Source organism: Hetaerina americana, unplaced genomic scaffold (genome assembly GCF_022747635.1).
Source record: "Hetaerina americana unplaced genomic scaffold, ioHetAmer1.1.p SCAF_19, whole genome shotgun sequence".
NCBI lineage: Eukaryota > Metazoa > Arthropoda > Insecta > Odonata > Calopterygidae > Hetaerina > Hetaerina americana.
The window spans coordinates 7,875,318-7,902,431 of record NW_027286752.1 but is presented as its reverse complement, the minus strand read 5'-3'; the positions used below and the strand labels follow the sequence as shown (position 1 = coordinate 7,902,431).

Below are 27,114 nucleotides of genomic sequence, written 5' to 3'. Positions count from 1 at the left end.
ATTGTTTATCCCTTTGTGACTTTTGTTAAGGGTGGGTTAATGCTGATGCCATGTTTTTCTCTCCTTTCCTTCATTACATGATAATCTTCCATCCATAACTGCCACCTATTCCTAATGTTGCAAATGATATCACCCGTCAGTTACCTCTCCTTCGTAACTATAATTGTATGTATTGTCTAAAACTACTGGTCCAATAGCTTGAACATATTGTTCCTCTATGCATTCTTCTTTTCATCACCTGCTCTTGTGCTTCAATTAGTGTCATATCTTTGATAATATGCTCAGATTATCCTTTCTTACTGCTGGACAGTTCTTTCACTTTTCTCTACAAGGCACCCATTTCACATTGATTCTATAAGATTTTCATGGTCTTACATTGCTCTCTCCATGTTTCTTTTGCCATATTAGGTTTTTACTGGGGACGATGTAAATGGATCTCATAGAGCATACATTTTAGCCTGAAACTTTAATGATCAGCAATGAATAACATTTAGCATACTATGACCAGCAATTCCAATGAACTGTATCTAATTAACTGAAATGAGGAAAGGGAATATAGAAAAATAAGAAAAATTCCAATTCAAATTTATTTGGCTACGGTAAAATTAAGTGACATATGACTATGAACAATAAATTCAAATTGGCTTTTAAAGGTGAAATGTGGGCAGTTGCTACTGAAGAGTTAAAAGTTATCAGCATTGTATGAAGAAAACGTAGGTGTTCATAATTATTTAGCTTGAAATGATGATTTTTTATGCATAAAAAATATAATTTTGCTAAGTAACAAAGAATTCAATATTTTAAGAGGTTTTTTCATGTTAGAATGAGTGAATAATAGAGCTTAAGAAAAATAATATTCAACTCCATAGTTTTCTTTACTGCAAAAATGGTTAACCAAATGATAATTTCAGATATACTGTGTAGGAAAATTTAACAAAAATGATTTCTCTTTCGACTGCAGCATGGCTGTTGCCTCCTTTTCAGTCATTTTACCATTGTATTATTTTCCTTCTTATTCAACCTCACCACCTCCCTCATTGCAGGGAACACAATCAGCATTCCACGGGTAGTCACATACTTTCAATTCACGATTGTAATGGAGTCCTTCTGGGCATCTCATCAAAGTTAGGATACCATGATCACAAGCATAATAAGTAAGGCAGTCCTTAGGGTTTGGCAACAGAAACATATCACTTGGTAAATCAGATGGACATTTTAAATCAGATTCTGATGGGCAATCGTCAACCTCGCCACTGCTAGCATTGCTGTCAGAATTGGAACCACTTTCATTACTCCCACTATCCTCTCCGCTGCTGCTGTCGCCATCTCCTCCATCCCAGGGGACACAGTTGGCATTCCATGGGTAGTCACACACCCTCAATTCATTGTTGTAATTAAGTCCTTTTGGACACTGAATTAGAACAGGGATCCCTCGATCGCATTTGTAAAACGTTGAGCAATCCTTTGGATTGGGTAACTGGACAACATCATCTCCAGTTTTGTCAGGGCATTTTACTTCTAATTCCAAAGGACAGTCAGCACCAAAGCACTTGTCACTAATACCAATTGTATTATACTCTACAAAGCTCTCATCAATGGATTCTTCACACTCCGCCTCCTCGGGAAGGTCACACTCACCCATTTCCTTATGGAAGTGGAAACCCACAGGGCAGTGTTGAAGAATTGGCTTACCCAAGTGGCAGACATAGAAGGACATGCAGTCATCCTCATGGGGCAGCAACACTGGGAGGACTTCCCCCTTCTCCTCCGGGCACTCCGGATACTTTTCATTGCGATTCAAGGCTCCTTCTTCACTGCCAAGCCTCATTGTGCAGTCATCACAGCCAGCAACTGATGGCAGGTCACAGATATGATTCCATCTGTCAAAGTGGAGGCCTACGGAGCAATCCTTCAAAATGGGGGCCCCATTGCTACATTCGTAGAATCGGGTGCAGTCTTTATCGTCAGGGAGAAATACAGGGAATTCACCATCTTTTTCTGGACATTCCTTTGGCTCATAGTCATCACAATCTCTTCTGATCAGTCCCTTCACAAATTTCTGCACCCTGCGATGTTGCTCATTGCTGAAGGTGCAGTCATCACAGCCAGCAACTGATGGCAGGTCACAGATATGATTCCACCTGTCGAAGTGGAGGCCTACGGAGCAATCCTTCAAAATGGGGGCCCCATTGCTACATTCATAGAATCGGGTGCAGTCTTTGTCGTCAGGGAGAAATACAGGGAATTCACCATCTTTGTCTGGACATTCCTTTGGCTCATAGTCATCACAATCTCTCTTTTCCAGCCCTTTCACAATTTCCTGCAGTGTCTTAAAGAGTGGCCCATTGTGTTCTTTTTGGATTGTAGCCCCAAATGACTCTCTGATCAATACTAGAGTAATTAGTCCCAGGCACGCTGTTGTGATATGGCCTGCAATGAAACAAGATCAATGACTCATTTTAGAAATTCAAGTATTTAACTTCCTTAAATATGGCTGTGGTGATAGTTAATGCTCTAACAGTTTGGGATAAATTAGTCCTTTTGAAAATATATTTATCAAGTATTAAAATGAAAGGTGTAACTTTGTAATTCCACCCTAACTTAACTAATTAAAACATGACCTAGATTTTGACATTAGATGTTATCATTAGATTGATGGAGATGATGGAGAGCAGGGAAAATGATTACTCAAGGAATGATCAGTTTTGGTTCGGGAACCCCGGACACGGTGTGATGACATGGCAGTAATGAAGTAATTAATAGAGAGGAACTTGGAATACAATCAGAATGTTTTTGTATGTTTTGTAGATTTCAAGAAGGCTTTTTATAGAGTGAATTGGTTAGCATTAATGAATCTATTTCTGAGAATAGGAGTAGATTGGAGGAGTTGGTAATTTATTCTCAGCCTATACATGTCTGAGACTTCAGGTGCGAGTGGAGGATGGAGAGTCTGGCCGGGCAGAGTTATGAAGAGAGATATGAGAGAGGGGTGTCTGTTACCTGAGCATTCAACTGGGCTTATTACGTATAGTTGGAGGAAATGTTTAATGAGGCATTGAGAAGAACTGGAAATAGGAATAAAAGTTGTTGGAAACTTCATAAAATCAGTTAGGGTTTCTGATGACCAAGATTAGTTTGTCAGTTAGCTAAGGGTATGCAAACACTGCTGAGAGAATTGGAATACCATTGTGATAAGTATCGGATGAAAATAAATGTAAACAAAACAAAAGTTATGTGGTTTTCGAGAAAGAAGAAGGCTAAGTTAAATATTAAAATAGGAGTTCATAATCTAAAGCATGTGGAACAATTTACCAATCTCTGAAGTCTTTGGTCTACAATGGTCAAATTAGTATTTGACGTAAGAAGAAAAATGATGTTAGGCAAAGGAGCTTTCGCAAGGAGGAGGGAACTTGTGGCAAAGACTTTGAGTAAGGATGTTAAGAAACGGCTAGTCAAAACTGTAATGCATTCATTCATACATGTTACCCTGCAAGCCACTGCTATGGAGTTTGGTAGGGGATAAATACACACGAGGTTAATTGTGGCCAGAATATTTTTACCCCTGACGTGGTTGGACAATGTCATTCTGATCCCTTATAGTTCATGGAAAAAATGACATCTTAAATCTATCTGTTGCACACCTAATCTCTCTAATTTTACTTACATGATCTCACCTACCATGGTATGATGGGGGTGATAATACATTTTCCACATTATTGCAATAGAGACATCCTTCCAATTTATGCAAGATGTTTAATCTGTAATTTAACCTTTTCTCCGTGAGTGGTTCCCTGCCTAGTTCCACTAGTATGTTGGATATGCCACTAAGTATATCATAACAATGTTTCACAAATCAAGCTCCTCTATGCTGAATGCGATCCAATTCTGTAATCAATCCAACTTACTGAGGATCCCATATATTAGCAGAATATTCTAAATGAGGCCTAACCAGCAAAAGATAACGTTTTTCTTTGACCTTTTCATCACATTTACCCAGTACCCTCATAATAAATCCTAATTTTTTGTTAACTAAAGATTCCTAAATCAAAAGGTATTTGAAAGTGTCATTAATTATCTTTCCTATTTTAACACATGGGTCGTTTGTAATGTTAAGCTTATTATTGTAGTTGGCAGTTGGTCAGAGGTACTGATTTCAATCCAAGAATGATGCCCTATAGAGTTTTTTTTGGTAATCGGTGCACTACTTAAAGACACTACCACATAAGTTTATTAATTGTCGTGGCAATTTTGATCCATTGCATCAAATGGAGATTTTTTATAGTTAGCATTGAATGAAGATTGTCTGGGGTAGTTTCTCAAAGCTATAAGCCAGTTAACCAGATCGTAATAAATGATGGAGTCCTTCTTTATCTACATTACGACAGCATTGGAATGTTTATATTGCATTAAAAATATTTTTAGAGAGCTTATTGCTTCAAGAATGGAGGTAATTTACACTCAAAATATATGCACATGCCATGGAATTCGGAAAAACTTTGGCGAACTCCAGGGCTCTCAACTGAAATTTCGCCGATACGAATATCTAATTCATCATCCCAGGCTCGTATTAGAGGGGATTTTCCATTGGTTCATACTGCCTACTCTTAACTTTCTTTTCATAGGAAAGCCACTTCTTAAAAGTTCTTAGTTTTCTCTCCATCATCCACATAACACTTCTTTCTCGAAACTTGCACAGCGTTTCAGTTGGACGTCTGATCGCGATATTTACTCCAGAATTTATTCACTTATCTTTTCCTTTGGTTAGGGGGAAAAGATTTGACTTATAAATTTTATGCCGATTATATCGTGTGCACAATTTCAATGATAAAAACTTTCGACATACCTACGTTATCTCGTCCCCTCCTATCTATTTCATTAGTGCTTTACAGTTAAGCCTGGTGATTATTTTTATGGTGGACGACTTCCATGACGCCACAGCCTTCAAGCATTATATTGTTACGAGAGTAAGGCTTCTAAAATATGCCGGTCGGACCGTTTTATACTAAACTTGGCGAGGCCAATGAATGTCCAATACCTCGAGTTACCCCAGTTACGTACAAATACGATCATCACACTGCTCGAGCCATCCCAGGTCCTAATCTTTCGTCATCATTAAACGATGCGCAATTCAGTCTCCGTAACTGCCGATGTGTGAACTGAATCAATTTGCAAATGTCTTTCTACTATACCTTGGACGACTTTGTAGCAGCCGATTAATTCAAAATGAATATCAAACTTATGTATGTGACTCATCCTTCGCCGGGATTTTAAATGCTATAATGCCACCATGGAAGAATTTCGAAAAAGGAAGGCATTCTATTCTGCCATGACACAATTACTCACACTATTTTTTCTCGGAGCATAAGGGGACCAAGAACTAAAATTTTAAGGTGCGATCTCTTCAGAACATCTTGATCCCTGTCGAGGCGATTACACAGGACACGTCTGAATCGACGGAACTAATGCAATCGTCATTTCAACCTTGAATGAAAATGAATGAATGAAGCGTAGCATTTGAATTATGCTGACGAAGAATGACTCACGTGCTCATTCGGACGGTTGTCACTCGTTCCCATGCAGGGAGAGACCCCATCTCGCACGGCACAACTCATGCATCGTCTCAACCCCAATAGTTTCCCCTCCCGCTGTTCACGCGTAATGGTAGTCATCCTTGGGAGTGCTTTTGAGAGAGCAGTTGCTTGCAAGGGCTCTTGCGTAGCCCTTACACCGCGCCTTTCCAGCCTCCAAGGCTACTAAGGCGGGAAGAATTCTTCTGCGTTGTCAGTCGTTTGATTTATTCCCGCTCAGAGCAGCCTTGGCTTCTTCTTTGCCGGAAGGGTGTCTTGCTCGTCTTGGGATGCTATGGGGCGCTTGTAGCGGTCCCATGGCCAGACCCTTATGTCGCCAACCCGGCGAATCAGTTTTACTTCCGCTTCTGCCGCTTTTCTGAAGAATTTCCCAGATATTCTAGGCAGAAGGACGTCCAGGGTTTCCAGCTTTCCGTCCTCGTGCATCTCGGAAACGCGGGCGTAACGACCGCGTGACATGATGTCACGAAGAGCAGAATTCTGCACCACGGAGTGCTTTTCGGTCGAAACTTCGTGTGTGTTTGCTTGAGGGAGGAAGACATACCGACCCGCAAGCGATTTTGCCCTTCTAATCTTGTGTGCTACAGACTGAAAACCTACTGGGAGATCCGGGTGAGCATAGATCGGGCGAAGCGGATCGCCGATTCCCCTTGCTGAGGGCTAGGCAGCTTACTGTTGTGCATGATTGTAAATAGCATGAATTGACGTTATTTCTGTTACAACTTCGTGTGGCTCCATCTTTGAAATCACGAGTGGTCACCAGAAATGTACAGCTCAACGCGGCGTTGTGATGGAGGGTAGTGTTCGTTTCGCGGCAAAAAAAAGTAAGCGGAGAGAAAACGTGGCTCTACCTGATTCGCTGTTTGTTGACTGTGACGTCACGCAGGCTTTTTCCTCCCGAGTTGGTAGTTAGCGTCGAACTATCTTTAATTTCCTGCCACACAATCGGTTTCACGGGGGCCCGGGAACAGAGTTAGGCAAGCAAGGCATCTAGTTTTTTCTGGATTCCCCCTAAATAAAAGGAAAATCGTGTCGTATTCACTAAAAGGTAATTCACTTAGGTAGATCAGACCACAAAGATAAACTAAGGGAGATAGATTCTAGGACAGATAGGTACAAATACTCATTCTTTCCCCGAACAATCAGAAATCATAATAGTAAGAAACCGAAGTAACTTTAGAAATATTGAAAAAATTGAATTTACAAGTCGGAGCAAAGTTAAACACTGCAAAGCTGTTAGGTATACTTTCAGGTGCATGTGTATGCAAGATGTAGATTGAGTGTTTGCATGTGTGTGGGGTGTAAGTGTTCTTACATGAATGTATGCCATGCTTTTTTTTTTGTGGATATATGATTTTGTGGTTATTGCATGCGGTTTTTTTTCTTTTTCTTTTCTAAATTACGGGTGGTGTCCTAACACCCCCCGCCACACGCCCTTGCGGCGGCTTGCGGGGTATTAAGTAGATGTAGATGTAGAAAAGAAAACCGTTGGCTCCGTTTGCTTTGGTCCGGTTTTTACGTGCGCCGTACTGACTGGCTCTTGAATGAATGGAGGAAATATCTTCGCTAAAGATCAGAAATTACTTAGCGGATATGCGCGTGATGCGGATACATCAGTATGGACGTCCTCTAGTTACGGTTTTTTTAAATCAAAAGCCTTTAACTATCCTCTTGTTTTTAGAATATGGATACTTAAATTACCCTCAACTGCTTTTTATTGGCTTTATTTTATCTTTAAAAAAATCCTGGAGGTCTTCCTCGCAGGCACACCCATACATTCATCTTAATGTAATCCATTCGCTCTTAGTTGGGGATGAAATAAAGGATTTTTGTTGCGAAGACATGATCTCTCCTAATTGGGAAACAGCCCAAGAGTGGCTCAAGGGGGGAAATCTCAGTATTATGAGGATCCTCTGGGTGTCTGCATTTGATGAAATTCCGTCCGGAGAATCCGACAACATAGGATGAAAAGTCTTGAGGCTTCTTTCTCAATTTAGAGTGAAGGTACTTCGAATGAAGTATAATATCGAGTATTTTAGTATTCCCAAAAACGAATTTTGACCATAAAGTAAATTTCGTTTCGGCTTAGCGTGGCGGTGGTAGGGATAGTTAATCCATTTTGGTGTCTAAACATCCCTGCACTAAGCACGCATCCAGGTGTGGTAGTGTAAACACTGGTTCTTCTACTTTGCTCAATGCAAACTGTTAAAATGTGCGCTGAAACAGAAATATTCCTGCGAGTTCTGTGATTAGGTTTTCACAGGCAAAAAACCACAACCAAGTGAAATTCATAGGTAACTTCCTGAAGTTTATGGAGACCAAGTAATGTGTGAAGGTGGAGTGAGGCAGTGGTGCATTAGGTTTAAAAATGGCCGCACCAATGTTCACGGCGAGGAGCGCAGCGGTCGGCCTAGCTTTGTGACACATGAAGTGACGGTGAAAATGGACGAAAAAAGTGGAAATCACCGATTCACGAATACGGATCTCTCACTGGACGAGACTTTCAATACAGCGCTTCTACAGTGACGCAGAATTGCATCCTGGTATAAACAAGTGATTAAAATGTAAGGCGGCATATTTCTTCAAGGACGGAATTGAAAAGCTTGTGTATCGTTATGATATAAATGCCTCAGTTTGAATGACAACTATGTAGATAAATAGTTTAAGAATATGCCTTTCAATTATATATAATAAAACTTGATCTTGTCCCTAGGTTCATATTTTATTTCAAAACGTAAGTTACTTTCTGGACTGCGCTTGCTGACAACTCGCGAGATTTCCTTTTGCAGCGCACATTTAACAGTTCGCAGCGAGTAAAGTGGAAGGACCACAGCCTGCATAGTACCACAGAAGAATGTGTATTGATGCAGGGACGTTAATATACCAAAATGGTGCCTCTAGCCCTTCCCGCCGCCACGCTAGGCTTAAACGTAAGTTACTTTCTTGACAGCCTTCGTAGGTAGATACCTGTATGTGAACTTAGGTGAAAAAATGGGGGTTTGAAAGAAAACTACAGAAAAATATCTGGGGAACGGGCAACTTTTAAGTGAATTTCCGCTCAATTGACGCCAGTGTCCAACAATAAAAAACAACAATAAAACAGCGAGTTTCCCAGATAAACACATTTGACTAAGTGAGATGACTTCGCTATTTTCCAATTAATTTTTCTTCGAAAGTTGCCAACTTGATGAAGTTATTTTCGTGCCCATAAGAGTATGGCGATGGAGCTCTTCTGATAAAAATGAACTGATGGAAGGTTTTAAGAAGTGGGATAGGAGGAGGATGGAAACAATGAATTGGAAAAGTGATAAATATATAATGATGCTATCGCCTTTCAAACCAGCCTTTGGGCTGCTTACTGTGGGGGCGAAGGCCATAAAATATCAGGATTTAAAAATCAGTAGCGTAGAAGAATATTTTCAAATCATTTCTGACATTTTTTGAAAATCCGAACTTAGAATAACAATATCTTATATCAAGATCAATATTTTGACTGTAAACCATGCCTTGAAATTTGTGAAAATATACCAAAAATGAATTTCATTTATTAGCACTGACTACCAATACACTCTTAAGAGCTGGAAAGGTAATGGTGAAACTGTCTTTTGCGTCACAATAGAACGACACCGTTTTCTTGAAGATACTCCCTATGTGGTCTATGCGTTTGAGTTTGGATAAGCAAGCCATTCTTGTGCTACTCAATGTATGCTGTTACGAATTCGGCCTTCGCTTCACTTTCGAGGACATTAAACAAAATCTTGACTGTGAGGTATCCCGGGAAGATGGCGCTGTTGATGAGACCACCCACCTTTCATTTCTGCTCTTTCTCCCGAAATGTGTGCCGAACAGCCACGGCAATAGTGTGATGGAGTGTGTGAGCTTCTACCGTGATGGATTCTCTCAAATGAGACATTAACTGCATATCTCGGTTATATATATATATATTAGTCGTATAATCCCCCACCCTCCAGAATCATTCTTAATGTTCGTCTCACCCACTGCTGGAAGACAATGAAAGTTATCTTCCATTTCTTATCTATTCGCACCCGCTCTTGGTCTGCACCCACCTCTTAGGGGAAAAGAAGTTATTTTCCAACCTGTAACGTTAGTTCATACGTCTTTCCTCAATTTTCATCATCAACTTCAGTGCTAGATAAGAAAGACGCTAGCAAATCAGCGTTCGATGGAGATAAGATGCCGTGTCTTAATATTCTGGGATCTCTGGCGCACAAGTTGATAAGTTATGCATTCATTTCTTCTTTTCTGCAGTTTCCTTTGTCGATCAGTTTGCCCTAATTAAAGGGGGCTATGACCCCGAAATTTGTGGTGTCAATGAAAACCAGTATATTTTAAATAATGCGTGAGCTTAAAGTTTACATTCAGCAGGTTTAATAAAACTTGCTTGAATTGATACTCTGTTACTTGTAGTATCTGACATACGACAGTAGTAATACTGAAGTAATACGACATACTCGTACGGTTATTTATTTTTAATATTAATAACTAATTTTGCCTGAAATAAAAAACTAATGGAGTGGATGAGAATTGAATTAATAGTAAGATCAATTGACGGTTGATAAATAGTAAATATTCAGTTGACAGTTTATCTGTGGCAAGTGAAATATATTCTGGTAGTAATAACACCAAAGTATTTAGATATTGTCATCAATAAGCTTACTTTGGCTAGTCAAAGTGAAAAGGCTGCGGCTCATTTTGTGTATGTTAAACATAGATTCCAGTATTATTAATTTCAAATCAACTGTATGATTCAATTTTGAATCTGTTATTAGTTCCATATTTTTCAAATCAAACGTTTACATTTGAAGTAACTTATGAATAAAAGTGAAACGTAGTCGTTTCGATTTTTGAATCACAATATCATTAATTCTTAAATTTGTGTAGTGCGTCGTTACCCATTGAAAACCAATCGTAACCGTTGGACTCTGTATGATATTATATATACTCGTATACACACAAACACACATTCAAATACGAAATCCCGCTAAACGGCGAACAAATACTCATTCACATAGAAATATATATAAGGAAAAGGGATAGGAACCTTTATGTGTGTTCCTATCTCTTTTCCTTATATCTATTTCTATGTGAATGAGTGTATATATATAAATAATAATACAAATTATTTTTCCTTCCTCTTCACTTTTATCGACTGGATTTTATGAAATTTACGTATGAAATTGAATTCTAAGTTCGTTGAAATATGATGCGTGCTTTACTGCTACCTAGCTATATGTAATAACATGATTCTGAGTCAGATAAGCATATTGCAGCATAATAAATCGTAATAAAAGCCAGAGAATACGTGTGCGGTGATAACTGCCCAATGCAGAGATAGTCACTTAATCTCGAGTGCAATTTTAAGTAATCACTCGCACACACCGGCAGTCACTCACCGGGAGAGCCAGCCGTCGTCGATTCACTGGATGAGTGTTGATTACAAAGGTGGAATAGTAAGTTATTTGCCAAAGAAGTTCGTCAAGATTATAATTTTTTTTAATGACCCAATCTTGATTTTGTGTCCATCACGTTTTCCGGCACCCAATCGAAAAAGCTAATTCACACAAACAAGGATTTGCTGAAAAATTCGTGATTTTTTATGGTTCCCGAAGTAAAAACCGAAAATCAAGTTACCTCAATTTGTCTTTCATGTTAATTACGCAACAAACTGCAGTTTATTAGAAACGAATGGTCATATCGCATACCCTCCCCATGGTCTGCAATCTCGACGTGGTGGAAAGGTTTGTGCTGGCTTCTGGTGGCTGACTTCTGATAAAGCTATGCTGATGAAAGCAATGGTATTTGCTCTTAGTAGGGTCACCCATGCTGGATAGGTTGAAGGGTAGGGGGCCAGAGGAATGTTAGTCCACGCAGTGTCTGCTCTTCAGGCTGAGGAGGCTGTAAAGGTCCCGTTGAGGCGTCCATTTGTATAAAGGTGTTACGTCAAAACATTATTAAGGAAGGCTAAGGAAAAAAACTTCAATTAATTATCCCATGAAACAAAAACGGGCAAATCTGTAGTAAGTGCGAATCCTTTCAACTATGGGGACTCGGCCCGCTGGACCGTGCCTCGTGTCCACTTCTGCGGTCATCATCATACAAAATCCTCACAAATTGAAATCGACAGCAGCGGAGCAGAAGACAAAGAAGAGGGCAAAACCAGCCAGTTTGACTGGGAACTAGGAATGTTAGGACAATATCGTGGATGGTGAAATTAGAAAATATAACCCAAAAGTTGGAAAGAAATAAAGATGGTAGATTGGGGGCTGTGCAAGGTGAGACGGAAGAAGTGTTTCCGGGCGGGAATTTCTTCCCGCTGTCCTTGAGATTTGTTTTCGTTTTCCCGTTCCCGAATCCCGGGAAAAGTTGGTCGGGATATCAAGAAATTTGTAGCAAGCATAACAAGGAGTGAAAATAAGGAACTAGAAGTTATTTTGGGCTGTAAAACACGATGGAACACACTGGAGAGAATGATAGAGAGATTTTTATAGGTCATACATCCGATTAAGACTGTTTTAAGAGAGTTGAAACTCGATCACTTATGGAAAGAAGAGTATTATGAAGTATTGAGAGGCATGCTGAATTGTTTACAACCTGTAACATTAGTAGTTGAAGCCTTAAGCAATAGGGAACCTAATATTCTCACAAGTGAAGGAATTTTTAAGTTCCTGGTCAGTAATTTGGAAAAACAGAATTCTTCAATGGGCCAATTACTTTTAAAGGAAATAAAACTTGAATTGTTTAAACATAGAAATAGATATCCTGTGTCTTTCACAAAGTACTTGAACAACGTTAGTTGCCTATGTGAGATGGAAGAGATTGAATCTTTTGCCTATTTGTAAGAATTGGTGAAGTTATAATGGAAAAACTGTTTAAAAGAACATTTAGAAAAGTTCCAAGAAAAGAAATGGAGGATGCCCTAACAGAGAGTTATGAAATTAAATCAGAATCTGATTTGAAGTGTGAATTGACTGATAATATCAATTTCGATATCAAAGCCTAGTCCTATGCACGCAGACAAAATATTTACTCCTCTAAGGAAGGCAATCCGTCATATGAAGCAACGCATTCTCTCACTCACAACTTGAAGACGCTTACAGACACAGTGATAAACAATTAGACCCACGTGTTTAGAAAATGAAAGAAATACTTCCATACCAATTATTTTTGTTACAAATCAAAGATCGCGATTGTCTGATTGGAGAATGAATGCAATATGCTTCTTAAAATTTCATTTTTAAAAATGACGAATAAAAATTATTAGAAGTATTTTTTTTAATTTTCAAACGAATTATATTTGCATTTGTTTCCCAGTAATGCTTAAGTTAATAAATAAAATATTTAAATGAGATTAGGAATGTTAATAAATTGTGTGATATATATAACTCATTATATACTATGAGGTTTGGTTAAATTAAGTTTGTATTAATTACATTGCTTATATTTTGAGAAACATAGCCAAAATGCCACTAAAGTGATCCCTGTTTAGCGCTCATGGCGAAAGATGCTCTAGTCATAAAATTCCGGTCGAAATCCATTTTCGAAATTTTGTTGAATATTAGCCCCTTAACTTATTTGGGGGGGGGGGGTCGTGCGGGCCCGAAACGCCATTGGCATGCATCCGTCTTCTAACAGCCTACCATTCGCACTTCTATTGTTCGAAGGAGAGACTCGCCACAGAGAGTATAAATGAATTACGCTTACTGTACCGCTGGAATAGGAATATTTAACGGTTTTACATCGTGACATCCATTCTGGGTTTTGGTATTTTGGTTGCCTGTTACGCTTCAATTATGTGTCATTGCCCGTCTCACTAGCGCTAGAAAAGGAACTACTGAAGGAAATTATTATTATCGCCATTATATTTTAAGCATAGAAAAGAAGGTTTAACCTGTGGATCAAATTTAAGCTAATGAATGCGGGGAGAGAGGGAGTTGCGAAGTGGTGGTGAGCTAGGCCCATTAAACAGATGCCCGAAGGTCCGGACCACGCTGTCAAAATTATTTTGTTTTAGACGAGCGATTTCCACCTCTCGCAAGCTGGATATTTCTCAGCACGAAGCAACATTTGCTCATTTTTCAAGTTTATTTGCGAAATCCCAGGGGAAAATATAACATTTGTGTATTTATTGTTTGCAAAGGATGTAGTAGTCCAGTGGGTGGAGCGCTGGGTTGCTGACCGGAGGATTCGGATTCGTTTCCTGGTGACGCCTCTGGGCACCCTCGGTTTCACCTAAGCTGTGTGTCTTATCGGCTACCAGATCTTCCAGGGAAACCACAGGCAGCACAGGGAAAGGAACGCCCTTTCACCCTGATGCTTCACACGGAGTATTAGCGACCTCCATCCTCGCCTATCAATTTCGGGTTGATTCCTAGGGTGGGTTTGAAAAAAATAATAGTATCGCTAATTTTTTCATCGAGCATTTAGTATTACGAGTAGCAGTGTCATCTGAAATTCAAAGATGAAAATGTGACTTGATTTGATCATACGTGTAAAAGAATGTCGTCGGCAACCCTAACCCTACCATTTCTGCTACCCAGTTGAGGAATTGGCTGCAACCCATTGCTACCCATATGAAGCACAGAATGGTCCTCCTTACAGGCGTCATTTTAAGGTAACATGCGGGCAGACAAAGATTCTAGCGTTAATCCGGTCAGTCATTCCGACTAGTTTTTATTCCCAGTTCAACCGATTCTGTTGCATTTGCCATATAAAATGAAAAAAAAACAAATAATGAAGGATTCCGATTCTTGTTGATTATGCCGGATCAATGGTCACAAGTCACACCAAATAGGTGGATATCGGTTGGCAAATCGGCCGTTTTTGCCTCAATGTCGAAGTGACGATAAGGTAAATTCGCCATGTTCCCTATTTCTAGGGCTCATTTGCAATGATTTTCCAGGATCATATAAGATAGAAATTTCGAGGGCTGTATGTTTACAATACCTTGTTTTTAATTATTCAGAGTTTTCTTGGGAGGGAGGAATTCAGCATCCTTCGGCGAACATTTACGAGTATTAATCTGTCCCAACTGGACTTCATATATTTGGCCAGAAGTCTAATAATTTATTTCTTGTGTATTTTCTCTGAAATTGTCCAAGTATGTGTAGTTATTTTCGGTAACTTCTTTATAAGTTACAATGCGTCCAAATTCCGAATCTTAAAGTTGTTTATTCAAGAGCGTATCGATATTGTTACATGTAAATAATTCGATAAAACTACATTAAAATGTATGGTACTCTAATAGGGTACCTCCCTGAATGGAAAAATAAAAATGAATTATTTGAGTGCGTTGCACAACATAAATATATGTACATTAAACGCAAGTAATGGAAGATAAAGCTTCGATCTCGAGAATATTGTTTACTTTTAAGTTAAATGAATAGGCCCATTCATAATGCCATGAGGGACCAAATTTGTGCTGCTAACCATAGAATATTTGTTCATTTACGGGTTATAACGTTTGCCCAAGGATTTCACTACACAAGAAAAGTGGCTTTAGTTTCTGAATTTGTTTAAGGAACCTCGGGAAACCCCCGGAAAGTAGATGTTACGATGGCGGTGGTGTTTTATATCAAGGAAAGCGCTCCTAGTGAAGTTTTTTGAATGATTTTCAAGCAAAATGAATATTTTTTGAATGGAGGCTATAGATAATGCATAAAAAGAATATTGAATACATTTTGTTGCACCTCATGTATACACACAACGGCTGATCTTTTTACCATTCATTTTCTTCTTGCCTTTTAACAAAATTAAGTGTCTAAATTAAGTAATCTAATGATTAATATTATTAGATGAACTACCAGTTAAGGTAGGTTTTGGATTGACAAAACTACTAAATAAATATTTTATTCCTCCAGGCATAACACAACCCAATATCCTACGCTACAAGAAGCCTTTCTTCATCTCTGTATACTTCCTTCTTCACTTCATCCCGTCCTACATCCCCTTCCTATTCTTGCCCCATCCTCGTTTTCCAAATATTCTCCTCTCTATGACAGTCTTCAACGTCCCACTGCCGATCAATACGTCCTTCATCCATTTTTCCTGCCTCTTCAGGATTTCTCTCAATAAACCGATCTCTTCGCCTACCGTACCAAGTACTTCCTCATTTGATTTACTTTCGGTCCATTTCACCTTCTCCATCCTTCTCCACACCCATATTTTAAAGCCTCCAATCTATGTACATGTATATCATCCTGCTTCAGTGACCATGTTTCCGTGCCGTACATAACTACAATCCATATAAAAGTTGTAACAAGTTTTAACGAGTATCCCTACTCAACGCCCCTGTTGTCAATTCCCTCCTCCTTGGAAAGCTTCTTTGCCTGATGCAATTCTTCTCCTTACGTCCCGACTACTTTGACCATTTCAGTCCAAAACACTTTCAAGATGCGTAAAATGTTCTATCTGCTCTAGTTTTTATCCTCCAATTTTAATGTTAAGCTTAGTCTGTATCTTTCTGGAAAATCGCATAACCTTTGCTTTATTTATATTGATTTTCATGAGTCCAATTCACTCAGCAATGCTTGTAACCCTTTGGCTAACTGGCAGACTAGAGAGGTTGGCCATCAGCGAACCTAACTGATTTTAAGAATTCCCCACCGATTTTCATTCCTACCTCCAGTTCTTCCCATGCCTCTTTAATCATTTCCTCCACATGCACATTGTACAGCACCGGTGATAATGAACACCTCTACTTTACACCTCTTCCTAACACTGCCCATCCGGACTTTGTCCCCACTCGCACCTGAGCGGTCTGAGACATGTACAGGTTGCGGAGTAGCCTCCGGTCCCTCCAATCTATTCCTATTTTTTGCATTGCATTCATTGGTTTTCCCAATTCATACTATTAATAGCCTTTTCTAATGCTTTCATAGCCTTGTAATAGTCTGCACTTGAAGTAATACGATTGGTTTTGTTGATTGAATATTAAGATCTACCCCGTAGTCGTGCACCATAATTTTCTTCATTTTGCATTAATTGGAACTGATAAGTACGGATTTTAGGATTCTATTAACTTTTCAGAGTGATATCGTGTTACAAGACAGTATTTATAAGCTGCATTCTCTTTTTAATCGCTGCTAAAAAAGTATCCGCACTTATAGCTATGTTTCAGCGGCAGTTCCTCAAGACTCAGAGATCTACGAGCTCGTATTACCCAGCCTGATAGCAAAAGGTAGCCCGGCTCGCTAACCGAGTGCACTCGACAGTGAAGGACCCAACTGATTGTGAACCCGATGCCGTCGAAATCCCGTCTTGTCCAAACTCGACGCGACGCAGTTTAAGTGGCCGAGTGCCAGACGTCGACAAAGGAAAAATTAGTCTGTCGGCCGTACTCCGTACTTTACTCCCGTCTAAATGGGGCTGAGATCTTTACCGTTGTTAACCTCAAAGGCCGCGCATTCCCTCCCTTAAAATAGTTTAAGAAAATTGTTTTCTTTACGAAACGCACTCGATAAACGATCCTCTATTGACTTGTTCAAATAGTATTAAATACTTGCAAATTTGTCAGCCATCTTTATCAAAATCTTTTTTCCCTGCGGAATCTAAAAATTCTGTTCCTAGCTTAGAAATACATAAATATTCGCGACGTTTGCTGTATTTTTTAAAGGAACGGACGAAAAAGCTTACCGGAGTTCATATAAATCAAACATACATACATACTCGTATACGTCATTTCCCTCAAGCTTCCTCGAGGGTGTATGAGGGAGTGCGTTAGGTTTTCGGCCATTAGGTTAACTGTTGATTTTTGAACGATGGCATTCGGAATTAATAACATTTAGTATGTTTTGAAGTATTTTCTCACAATTGAAGTAAGGAATCACGCGAGAAATAATTGTAGATGACAATCTTTAAAGCAGGAAATTCCTTGTTGAGTAACCATAGGAAAAAATTGAGTACTTCCGTACGTGCTTAAAAAATCTGCTTTACTTCAATGTCTCGCAAAGCTATCTCTCTGCATGAAACATCGACGGACTCGTAAAGCTCAGGCCCGACAGTCAATCGGGAAATCAACCCCACCCCCCCTCCACTCCACCCGCCAAGCCCGACCGACCACCTGACTGGTCCGACCAAACACTATGGCTCATACGTAATGAACATGGTCGGACATAATCCCTTTGAAATGCTGAACAGTAGAATTAGTCATGTAGCGGGCAGTATTCATGATCGGGTAGTGCATAAGCCAAGTGGAATAGGGCTCCACCGTGTTCACAATTTGTCGGAAGCTCTCGGGTTCGAGGGTTATCGGTTTCGGGACTGGATGTTAAGACTCTGACCTCCAGTCTCATCCTCTCTTAATCTGCTCGCCGCCCCTGTCCTAAAGAACTTTCCAAGAATAAACACTCGGTTAAGACTTAGACGTCCCACGTCAGAAGGACATCCCATAAAGTCATCGTGCTAAAGAAACTGTCCTAGAGAAAGACTATGCTATCTGGACTGTCTTAAGTGATACTGCTTCGCAAGTATTTGTTTTAAAACTAGTCTATTACGAAACCATTATATTTACTCTCGTGAATTTCATTGTATGAAAAATTTTAATTGACGCCGCGTTTACATATAAGTACGACGTCTGGGCTATGGAATCCAATGTAGCAGATTTTACGCCTTGTGGTTAGCCAAATTTTAGCCTTTTGGTTAGGTTTGGAGCAGGTTAGTACGCCTTTTGGAATATTTTAGAGCCAGTACTTCAATTCCATTGGCAGTTGAGAAAACAATGGAGCAAACAACAAGAGAATGAGGTAATTGTCGAGGAACTATGTCTTGTGCCCTTGAAACGTTCAAGTTTCTATCATTTACACCGATTACTTAAGGCGAATATCACGATCATTCATGGTAGTGTTCAGAAAGTAGGTTGGTATTTAGGTAGTTTTTCAAAATACCTAATTTTCACAGTTTTGTGGCATACATGTAGGACGTTGAGGGCTACCTTTACCTTGGTGCAATTTAAAAAAGAAAAATATGTATTATGAATTGGTCTTTCAAGACTGTTTGTGCCTGAATAAAAAATGCATTGAAGCCTGAAATTATAATTTGTTGTGTGTTAAAAGTTATTTTTCTCAACTGCCATGACATAACCGCAATTATTTTTTCAATGACTGACTTTCAATCATGTCAACAAAAAGCAGAGTAGATGATTTTTAGACATTGAGCCCATGGAGTCTATCTCTGCTAATGATCTCTACATGAGTTGAAACAATAAAGCCACCATATCTTGTTGAAGCACCTAGTCAGTCCATCACCTCAGGTGTTTAATGTTTCAGGCATTGAAGTCTCCATGGGTATAAAGCAAATAAATCTCCAAATCTCTGTGATATATTAATGTCAAAGAGTAGGGGTAGACTTTAAGTAATGCATTAAATGTTAATACGCTAAGTTAAAAAGTTGATTTTTTACAGTTTTTATTGACCGAATCTTATATTTAATCTTACTGTTAACCTTTTAACATAATTTATTCATTGTATTAGACTACTTTTCAATCGGAATTCACAAACTACTGGGCAATATGTCCTAAACTAGAACGTGTTTTCCTTGAAATCAGAACAGTGCACTAAGTAGTACAATTTTATTCGCCTCCAAACGCAAACCCTTCGCTATTCCAAAATACACTTGCAAATGCCCTTCCGGTCAATGATACCATCTTCACCTCTTTTGGAGCAGGCTTCGCTCTCTTTGCAGTTTTGGCTGTTCTTTCGACTCAGTAGGGTAGCAGCGGGTCCAAATTTCAACAGTTGTGAATGGACGCAAAATATTTTAATCACCTTGCTTAAACCACGCCAATCAGGCATTGTAAATGTTCATTCGAATACGTTATAATGAAAACTTCGTTGCAATTTTCCACAGTTAAAACTTTATTGCCGACCATGGTTTCGATACACTGTATCATCTTCAGGTGGTTCATCTCCACAATATCACGCCTGACTCTTCACTTTTCATACGAATACGTTATTATTAAAAAAGAGTGAACCACACACACGAATGTCCAATTATTCAGCCTATATATGACAAACGCGCTCTTTCGATAAGCCCAGAGCATCAGCTATATCTCTAACCTTAATGTGTCGGTTGTCTAGTCCTCTTGGCGAATTTTTTCAATGTTATCGGTGGCTGTTGAAGTTTTTGGCCGTTCCGAACGCTGATTGCTTTGCAAGGATTTCGTGAGATCACGACCGCGGAAGTCTTGCCTCCCCCGCTGCCGGGCACGACACACAGTCGATTGGGCCGAGCCCCGTAGTTGCCAGGACTCATATTATCTCTAATGTCTATCATATCAATCTTGGGAATGATAATTGAGGTGGTTTCCCGTTGCCTATCTCAATAGTGTTTTTAACGTGGCACCATCACTCAATGGCTGCCCCACTGGGGTCAGACGCTATTGCAGCCGCCTCACTGAGGAGCAGATGCTGCGTGGACTACCTTTCGTCTGGCTCCTAACCTTCGAAGTACCTGGCATGGGTGAACCTACAAGCAGCATAACTCGAGGGATCATCGAAACGCACAAGCCCTTCCACCACGCCAAGGGGTTAGTCCATGGGAGGGAATTTGGCCTTAAGGGGAACAATAAGAGCGTATCCTTCAGCTCCAGCGCATTCTAATTTTTTTCTACATTTTTAATCTTCGCAGAGATGAGTGACACCTCATTCTCTGTTATGAAAAACTAGGTCGATTAAGTACTTTTACACATCTGTACTATGTTGTTGTAACGTTTCTTTTGTTATCAAAAATGGATCTTCCTACTTAATTGAATCATTTCCAAAATTAATGAGAAATATTTCTATGGTAACTAGAACAGAACAAGCAGTCTTGTACTTCTCACCCATTGAACCACCCTCTTTCCTTAAGTCATTTATTGTGGCAGCTACGCAACTAATATTATCCATTCCAACCTGTCTTAGGAAACTTTGTTTAGTACAAATTTTAAAATATAGATGGCACTATATTTAATTAAAAAATGTTTTCCTTAATATTGAAACATACATTTATATCACTGTTATTTTCAAAATTATAGTACATTAGTAATATCATGGTTTATTCATGTTCTTTGTATGCTCTATGGGTCTTGTCCTGGAGAATGATAAACATTTATCGTATTCTAAGTTGTTTTCTCCATTCTTCATCATATCCGAATCTTTAAGGCCACCGATAAATGTTCATAGACTTCACCTGGAATTGTTGTACAATATTATATATTTGTTAAATGTTACATATTACCATATAGTTTATATCTGTTATGTACAACTTCTTGGAAAAATAAACAACTTTTTGACTTGACCTGGAAGTTAATAAAGTAAAAGATCCTTTCAGGGCGAAAAAATTTAATTCTTGTTTTCCCTCATTACTCTATTGTGTGCATATCCTTGGAGTTACGGAAGATTGGAAATCATGGAGTGGATGGAAGAACGCCTGGAAACATTCTCTTTCTGGCTCTCAACCTGAGCGGACGGGATCGCTTCTGAGGCCGGTTTGACCCAACTGAGCTTGCCTACTAGATTTAGTGAAGTTTAGTGCAGTATTAACGTATATCGTATCGTTTGTATAGTTTTTGTTTTTTGTGGCTAGTTATTTTGTGGATCTTAGTGGATTTGGTGGTTTTTGTCCCTCGACTCCGATTGTTTATTGGTGAGTACTCTGTCTTTCCTACTATCTTTTTTCTTTGAGTACAAGACCTAATTCAAGCATTGTTTTTTACGCTCAGGCTTCATATTTTATTCCAAATTGTTACGGATTTGATTGATATAATTTGAGGCAACCACTTTTAGAAAGTTTTAGCATAGATTATTCTGGGAAATTAGAATTAAAATAAAGAGTAAAAGTAAGTTATGAGCCAGGAGAAGAAAAAGGTAGAGGAGGGAATGGTTCGGCGGACGCAGGACATTGGGCGAGGAGGAGAGGGGAGTAAAAGGGGGAGGTTTAAGCAAATGAGGAGGGGGTGTTGAAGAGTGAGAGGGGATTAGGGTAAGTTGGGGGGAAGAGAGATGGGTGGGGGATTAATGGAATATCCTTAACACGGTAGAAAGAATTATACTTAAGAGCTTAAGTTCAAGGATTTTTGAAGAGGGGGGGTGACGAAAGAATGTCGTAGGCAGCTGAAAACGAAATGGCACGAAAATAAAATGAGGCAAGTATTTGTTAATGGAACGACATATGAAAAACAGATATGTGGTAAACATATATTTTCTAGCGACATTGATTTGAAGCAAATGCTCTTGTTTGAGGTGGGCACACTCATAGGTATGCAAGGTATATCTTAAGTGCAAACAAAAAAGTATTTCAATTCTTTTTTTATAGAAAGGGCATACGCGCGAGGGAAGAAAGATAATATAACAATAATAATTAAACGGCCACGAGATAAATTTTCGCCGAAAGACTTAAAAGCAATAACTACTGAACAGTTTCATCAAGAAGACCAATAACACAACATCTTGGACAATGAACATGATATAGGCGATCAAAACTAATCAAAATTTCCTACAATTATTATTCAGAGCACAAGCGTCTTGTAACTTATTTACTCTGGGAGACAAAACGTTTCCAAGTTTGGGTATTTTTCAATTCCTTTAAGTCTAAGACATTTAGACTGCGGCATGAATTTGATCCTTTCATCTGAATAATTACCCCCTTAAGGTCGTCCTCTAGTAGACGAAGTTCACTCCCTCGGGTTCGATTGACGCGTCGGCGTTTTGAATGGCTCCCTTTAGGACCAGTCAGATTTCTACTCGCGCCAGCCCGAGGTTTGCTCAGAATGATCCCTCGCCGGCTAGAAGGTCGCTGGTAAAAAATTTGAACGGAAATCAAAACGAGTCCGCTGCGACATGGTTTTGTGCGCCTGGCAGTTCGATCTACCTTCTCGCCGTCGCCTTGCAGCCAGTAGATACGGGAATGAGGAGTCGCCTTGCTATCCGTTTGTTCATCTCACCTGCACCCCTCGCGCCTATCCAATTCTGCCCGCCCACCCACGAGAGGCACATGCGAATCTGGTTACCTAATCAATGCCATGACAGAAATCGCTCACATTCTTGTCTCGTAGGTCGTACCAATAATTCTTTCATATTTACCAAATTTTCAGTACAAATTATTTGGCAGCATTTTTCATCTGCTCTATTTAGATTAAGATTTATATATTATTTTTATAGTGACATTATTCATTGTATTAAGTAGTAGAGGCATATAGGAGAAGAATTGCGTTATGGCAAGAAGTTTTAACAAGGAGATGACGGGGATATTGAGTAAGAATATTAAGAAAAGGCTCGTCAAAACCTTGATATGGAGCATAGTTTCTACACCATGGAAGCGTGGTCATTGAAACAGGATAATAGTTATTCTTTTTTTGAATTCTACAATTCACTAATTCCAAGTTGTCTTGGCAGTAATAAAATAAATGAAGAAAAGCATAGGAATTGCATCCATGTTTCATAAATAACACAGCATAATAAATTAAGTGATATTAGGAAAGCAGTTTTGCGTATTTTCCTGTTTATGTTCACATGTTGGAAAAAGAGAAAAAATTCTAGAAACAAAATCTATCAATAAAATGGGATTTCAGCAATGAACTTTGTAAAGTAGCAAATATTTAGACTTAAGAAATCAAGTATTTTGGACAATTGACTTAATTTGAATGACATCTCAAGAAATAGGAAGACTTTGTGTTGAATGTTCATTGCTGCCAATGGATACCGATTGATAGTTGGGTTGGTAAGAGTTATGTTATTTGAAAAATAGGGGAGAATGTGAAATTACAGAAGACCATAGTCAAAAGAACTTAGCATGGTTAGTGGGTCATATACGTTGGTGTTTTTAAAAAAATTTGTCAAGTAAAAGGATAAATGAGAAATTACAGGTAGGGGCCTTGGCTTCTTTGTTTGCTCATTAAAGTAAGGAAACTGGCACTAAATCTTAAGAAGACAGGAAAAGGAAGACAATTTAAGGTTTGCTAATAAAAAGACAATACCAATTACTCCTGAATTGTACTGCTTATATTGATATTAAAAATATTCATTGAAAAATGATGTATCACAAGCATTACTTGAATATTCATACAATTGAAGTGCTGATTGGTATCCTAAGATACCATTAAAAATCCACAAATATTACAAATAGTATTTGTTTTGCAAGTACAAATACAGTTTATTGAAATACATAGTTTACTTAATTTGCAGTCTTTAAAATAAGTGTATAGAGGCATCATGGTCTCTCTAATATTTTCCGTACTATTTCATGCCAAGTAAGAACATTTTTCCACATGTGTCGTTAGCAACTGGGTTTTAGATCTCTCCACAGGCTTTGAGGTACCAGATAGGCAAAATTTAATTAGTAATGCAGTAATGCAATTACAGAAGACAAGCTTACTATCACAACCAGAAGGATGAATTTGTAATAAAAGATGCTGTTGATGAATTTTATATTCAGCAAGAAATAAATTTACGAATGGAAAAATAAATATATATTTTCAAGTAATAAAAAAACCATAAACACAGTGATCAACCGAAAGGTCGGTTTGGTAGATGGTGGTAGAGTTCACCCAGCACTAAGCTCAATGGCAAGTGAAATTCTTACATCAGGGTAGTGTGTGCTGGTGCCTTTCACTGTACTGGTTATGGTTTCCCAGGAGGATCTGGTACCCAAAAAATCACACAGCTTGGGTGGAGCAAAGGGTACCCAGAGAGGCTTGCCTGGGAATCGAACCCACACCCTCCGGTCAGTAGGCCAATGCTCTACCCCCTGACTACTGTGACTCACTTTCAAGTAATGTATATTGATTTATTAAGACTATTTTCTAATCTTTTTCAAACTGTAGAAGCTTAGAGAGGTAAGCTGCATTCTTACAGACTGGAAAAATATTTGCACTCCAGAATCTTAACAATTTTTAAAACTTAGCATAGGGAAACAATTTGATAGCTAGAGAGAAAATGCATCCAATTTTATCACTGCCACTCAAAAATTTCACTTCTTTCAGCAATTTTAAAAGAGATGATATCAAAAGTTTAGCAATCACGAAGGAAGTGGATGGCATAGTTACGTGCGCATCAATTGAAAGAACAAGACAGGTTTTGACAATTACCATCATCTGGTGAATGTATTGTGACATCAAAGTTGTTTCAGTTGAAATATGGGCTAAAATTGAGAACATGGACCTAAATATGGGTTAGATTGTAATTAGTGGTATTGAATTACATCAATTAAATAAATCACTACAACTTTAATAATAAAAAATCAGTAGGAACATTATCAGGCTGTAAATCATTTAAAACTAATAACAGCATCATAGACTTAAATATTTTGAATATTCTTACATAGAAATAACACAAATTACCTTGAAATAATTAAAACTGATAGCCTAAAATTTTTATCTCTTTGTCAATAAAGAATAGGCTAAATTTAAACTCCTTGATGAACCAGTGATTATCATTGCCTCTATAGTACATGCCACTTATTCCCCAGTTTACAGGAAAGCCTTGCATAGATGATGATCTGATAATATTAATTCAAGTTGATTATCCATATTTGATGACTTAAAAATTGAAGCTTATAAAGTTTCCTCTAAGTTTAGAGTATCATTGCAATGGGCTTTTTCCATGAAACCATATGAATTCATGGTGGACTCAAGAGGCAACTTACTGAGTGAAATTTGGATTTTCAGTACCACCAGGCTTTAAGTACATTGGGCACAGCTGTACTTAAACAGAAATTTGATTCCTCATTAAAACCAAGTACTTGCAGCCCTTGATGTTAAAAATACTGAGCTTAAGTAGTCAGACTGGCTATTTTCGTTGACTTGTAAACTCCAATAACAAATTTGAGTATGTGGCAAATTTCAGGAAAACATAGCATCCATATCTTCAGATCATGCCCTATTTAAAAAAGTGAGGATCAGATTGTTGTGCTGGCAAGTGAAGTGGCTTCCAAACCCGTGGACCCAAGTTCAAATTCCATAGTAATCAAATTTCTCATCATTATTCAAATCTCTTTTTGCATGCAAGGTTGAGACCACTCCAAGTGGAGTTTATTTCTTTATTCAATGATTTGTTGAGGCAAAATTGAGATTTTATTGTCTTTCTCCACCTAACCCATAAACATTACATTAAGGACATTTACAAATACCCATGCCCTAGGTGGGGAAATCCACCTTTGCTGGAATTGTCCTTTGGCATCTGGATTGGCAGGCAAGGACGTTACCCCACTGCCAACAGGGCAGGCAAGTTTTCCATCCATTGGATGAGATATTAAACTGTGCCACCCATGTCACCTTTCATTTAGAGTCGAATAATGCCAACACCAGAGTATCTCTCCCCCATCTCCTGAACATCCTACCCCTACCATATTGCTCACCTATTGCTAATGACCTTAGCTGTCGATCTAATAACTATTCTCTCCCAGAGTAGACAAGTGTATTACTCTTGAGATTATTTGGCTGATTCTGTGGTTAGGTCTGGGAAGAAATGCCCATCCTTTCTCCTCACATCCATTATCCTGGAAAATACAAATGGTGTCACTAATTATAAATGGTTCTTTACCATTAATGATTGCATTAAGAAAAAGTAAAATTAAGAATATATAAGCATTAAGAAATTTTTCTCTTTTATCAATTTATTATGAATTAAAATATGTTTTCGATATTATACAACCTCCCTCTAAATAAAACAGCAAAGACCGAAGGAGAAAGTAAATTCTACAGTGGTAGATTCCATATTCATGTCAAAATTCTATCAAGGCATACGATTAGTAGGATTTGTGGTGGTTTGTGTGCCTGAATGGTAGTAGTGCATTGGTTTTCAAGGTCCACCAACTGCCAAGTCTATATCACATTATGAAATCAACTCAGAATATAGAGTAAATGAAAAAACAAAAGGCTTACATTGAACATGACCTCAACTTACTATCATCAAGTTAGTTGGGGGTACTTAATCTGTGAGGACAAGCTGGACTGCCAGACCATACAAGGCATTGTGAGACCATGGTGGTGGTAAAATGGACAAAAAAGGTAGGTAGAAGTGTAGTTAACATAGAGATTTAGGAAGAATGTGATCAATTTGCACAGTTTCCCACAAGTAGATGTGCACTCACATCACACTATAGTAATCATGAAGTGCAGTATCTAATTCAAAAAGGTAAAACAGGGAAGATTGTTTAGGAAATGGAGCATAGAAGCTCTAGTCAGATCGAAAAGGAAGGAGTATTCATACACTATAGAGGACATAGATAGATAGATAGATAGATAGTGGTCTTTATTTGGGCGAAATTGAGACCAAATGGTCCCTTCTTCCATTTAACCCATCGTCATATACATATTATATTAGCCATTAAACTTATAAATACAGTCATATGTACACATAAATACATATAGACAGACATCAATTCATTAACACAGATTTGCACATCGAAAAGAAAACAGTATATACATATATATAGACACACACATACACATACATACACATACATACCTATATTCATACACATACCTACACATATACATACATATCCACACACACATACACATACACACATAAAC

At 38.5% G+C, this 27,114-nt stretch overlaps 1 protein-coding gene across 1 annotated transcript; it reads right to left on the bottom strand.

The window, feature by feature from the left end:
- Positions 1-1,012: 1,012 nt before the first annotated feature.
- On the bottom strand, positions 1,013-25,817 carry LOC139687295 (chondroitin proteoglycan 2-like). Its single transcript, XM_071584435.1, has 3 exons — positions 25,673-25,817; positions 2,066-2,430; positions 1,013-2,014 (listed from the first exon to the last, which is right to left on the bottom strand). The coding sequence occupies exons 1-3, from the start codon at positions 25,815-25,817 to the stop codon at positions 1,013-1,015; spliced, it is 1,512 nt and encodes a 503-aa protein (XP_071440536.1).
- Positions 25,818-27,114: the final 1,297 nt, after the last annotated feature.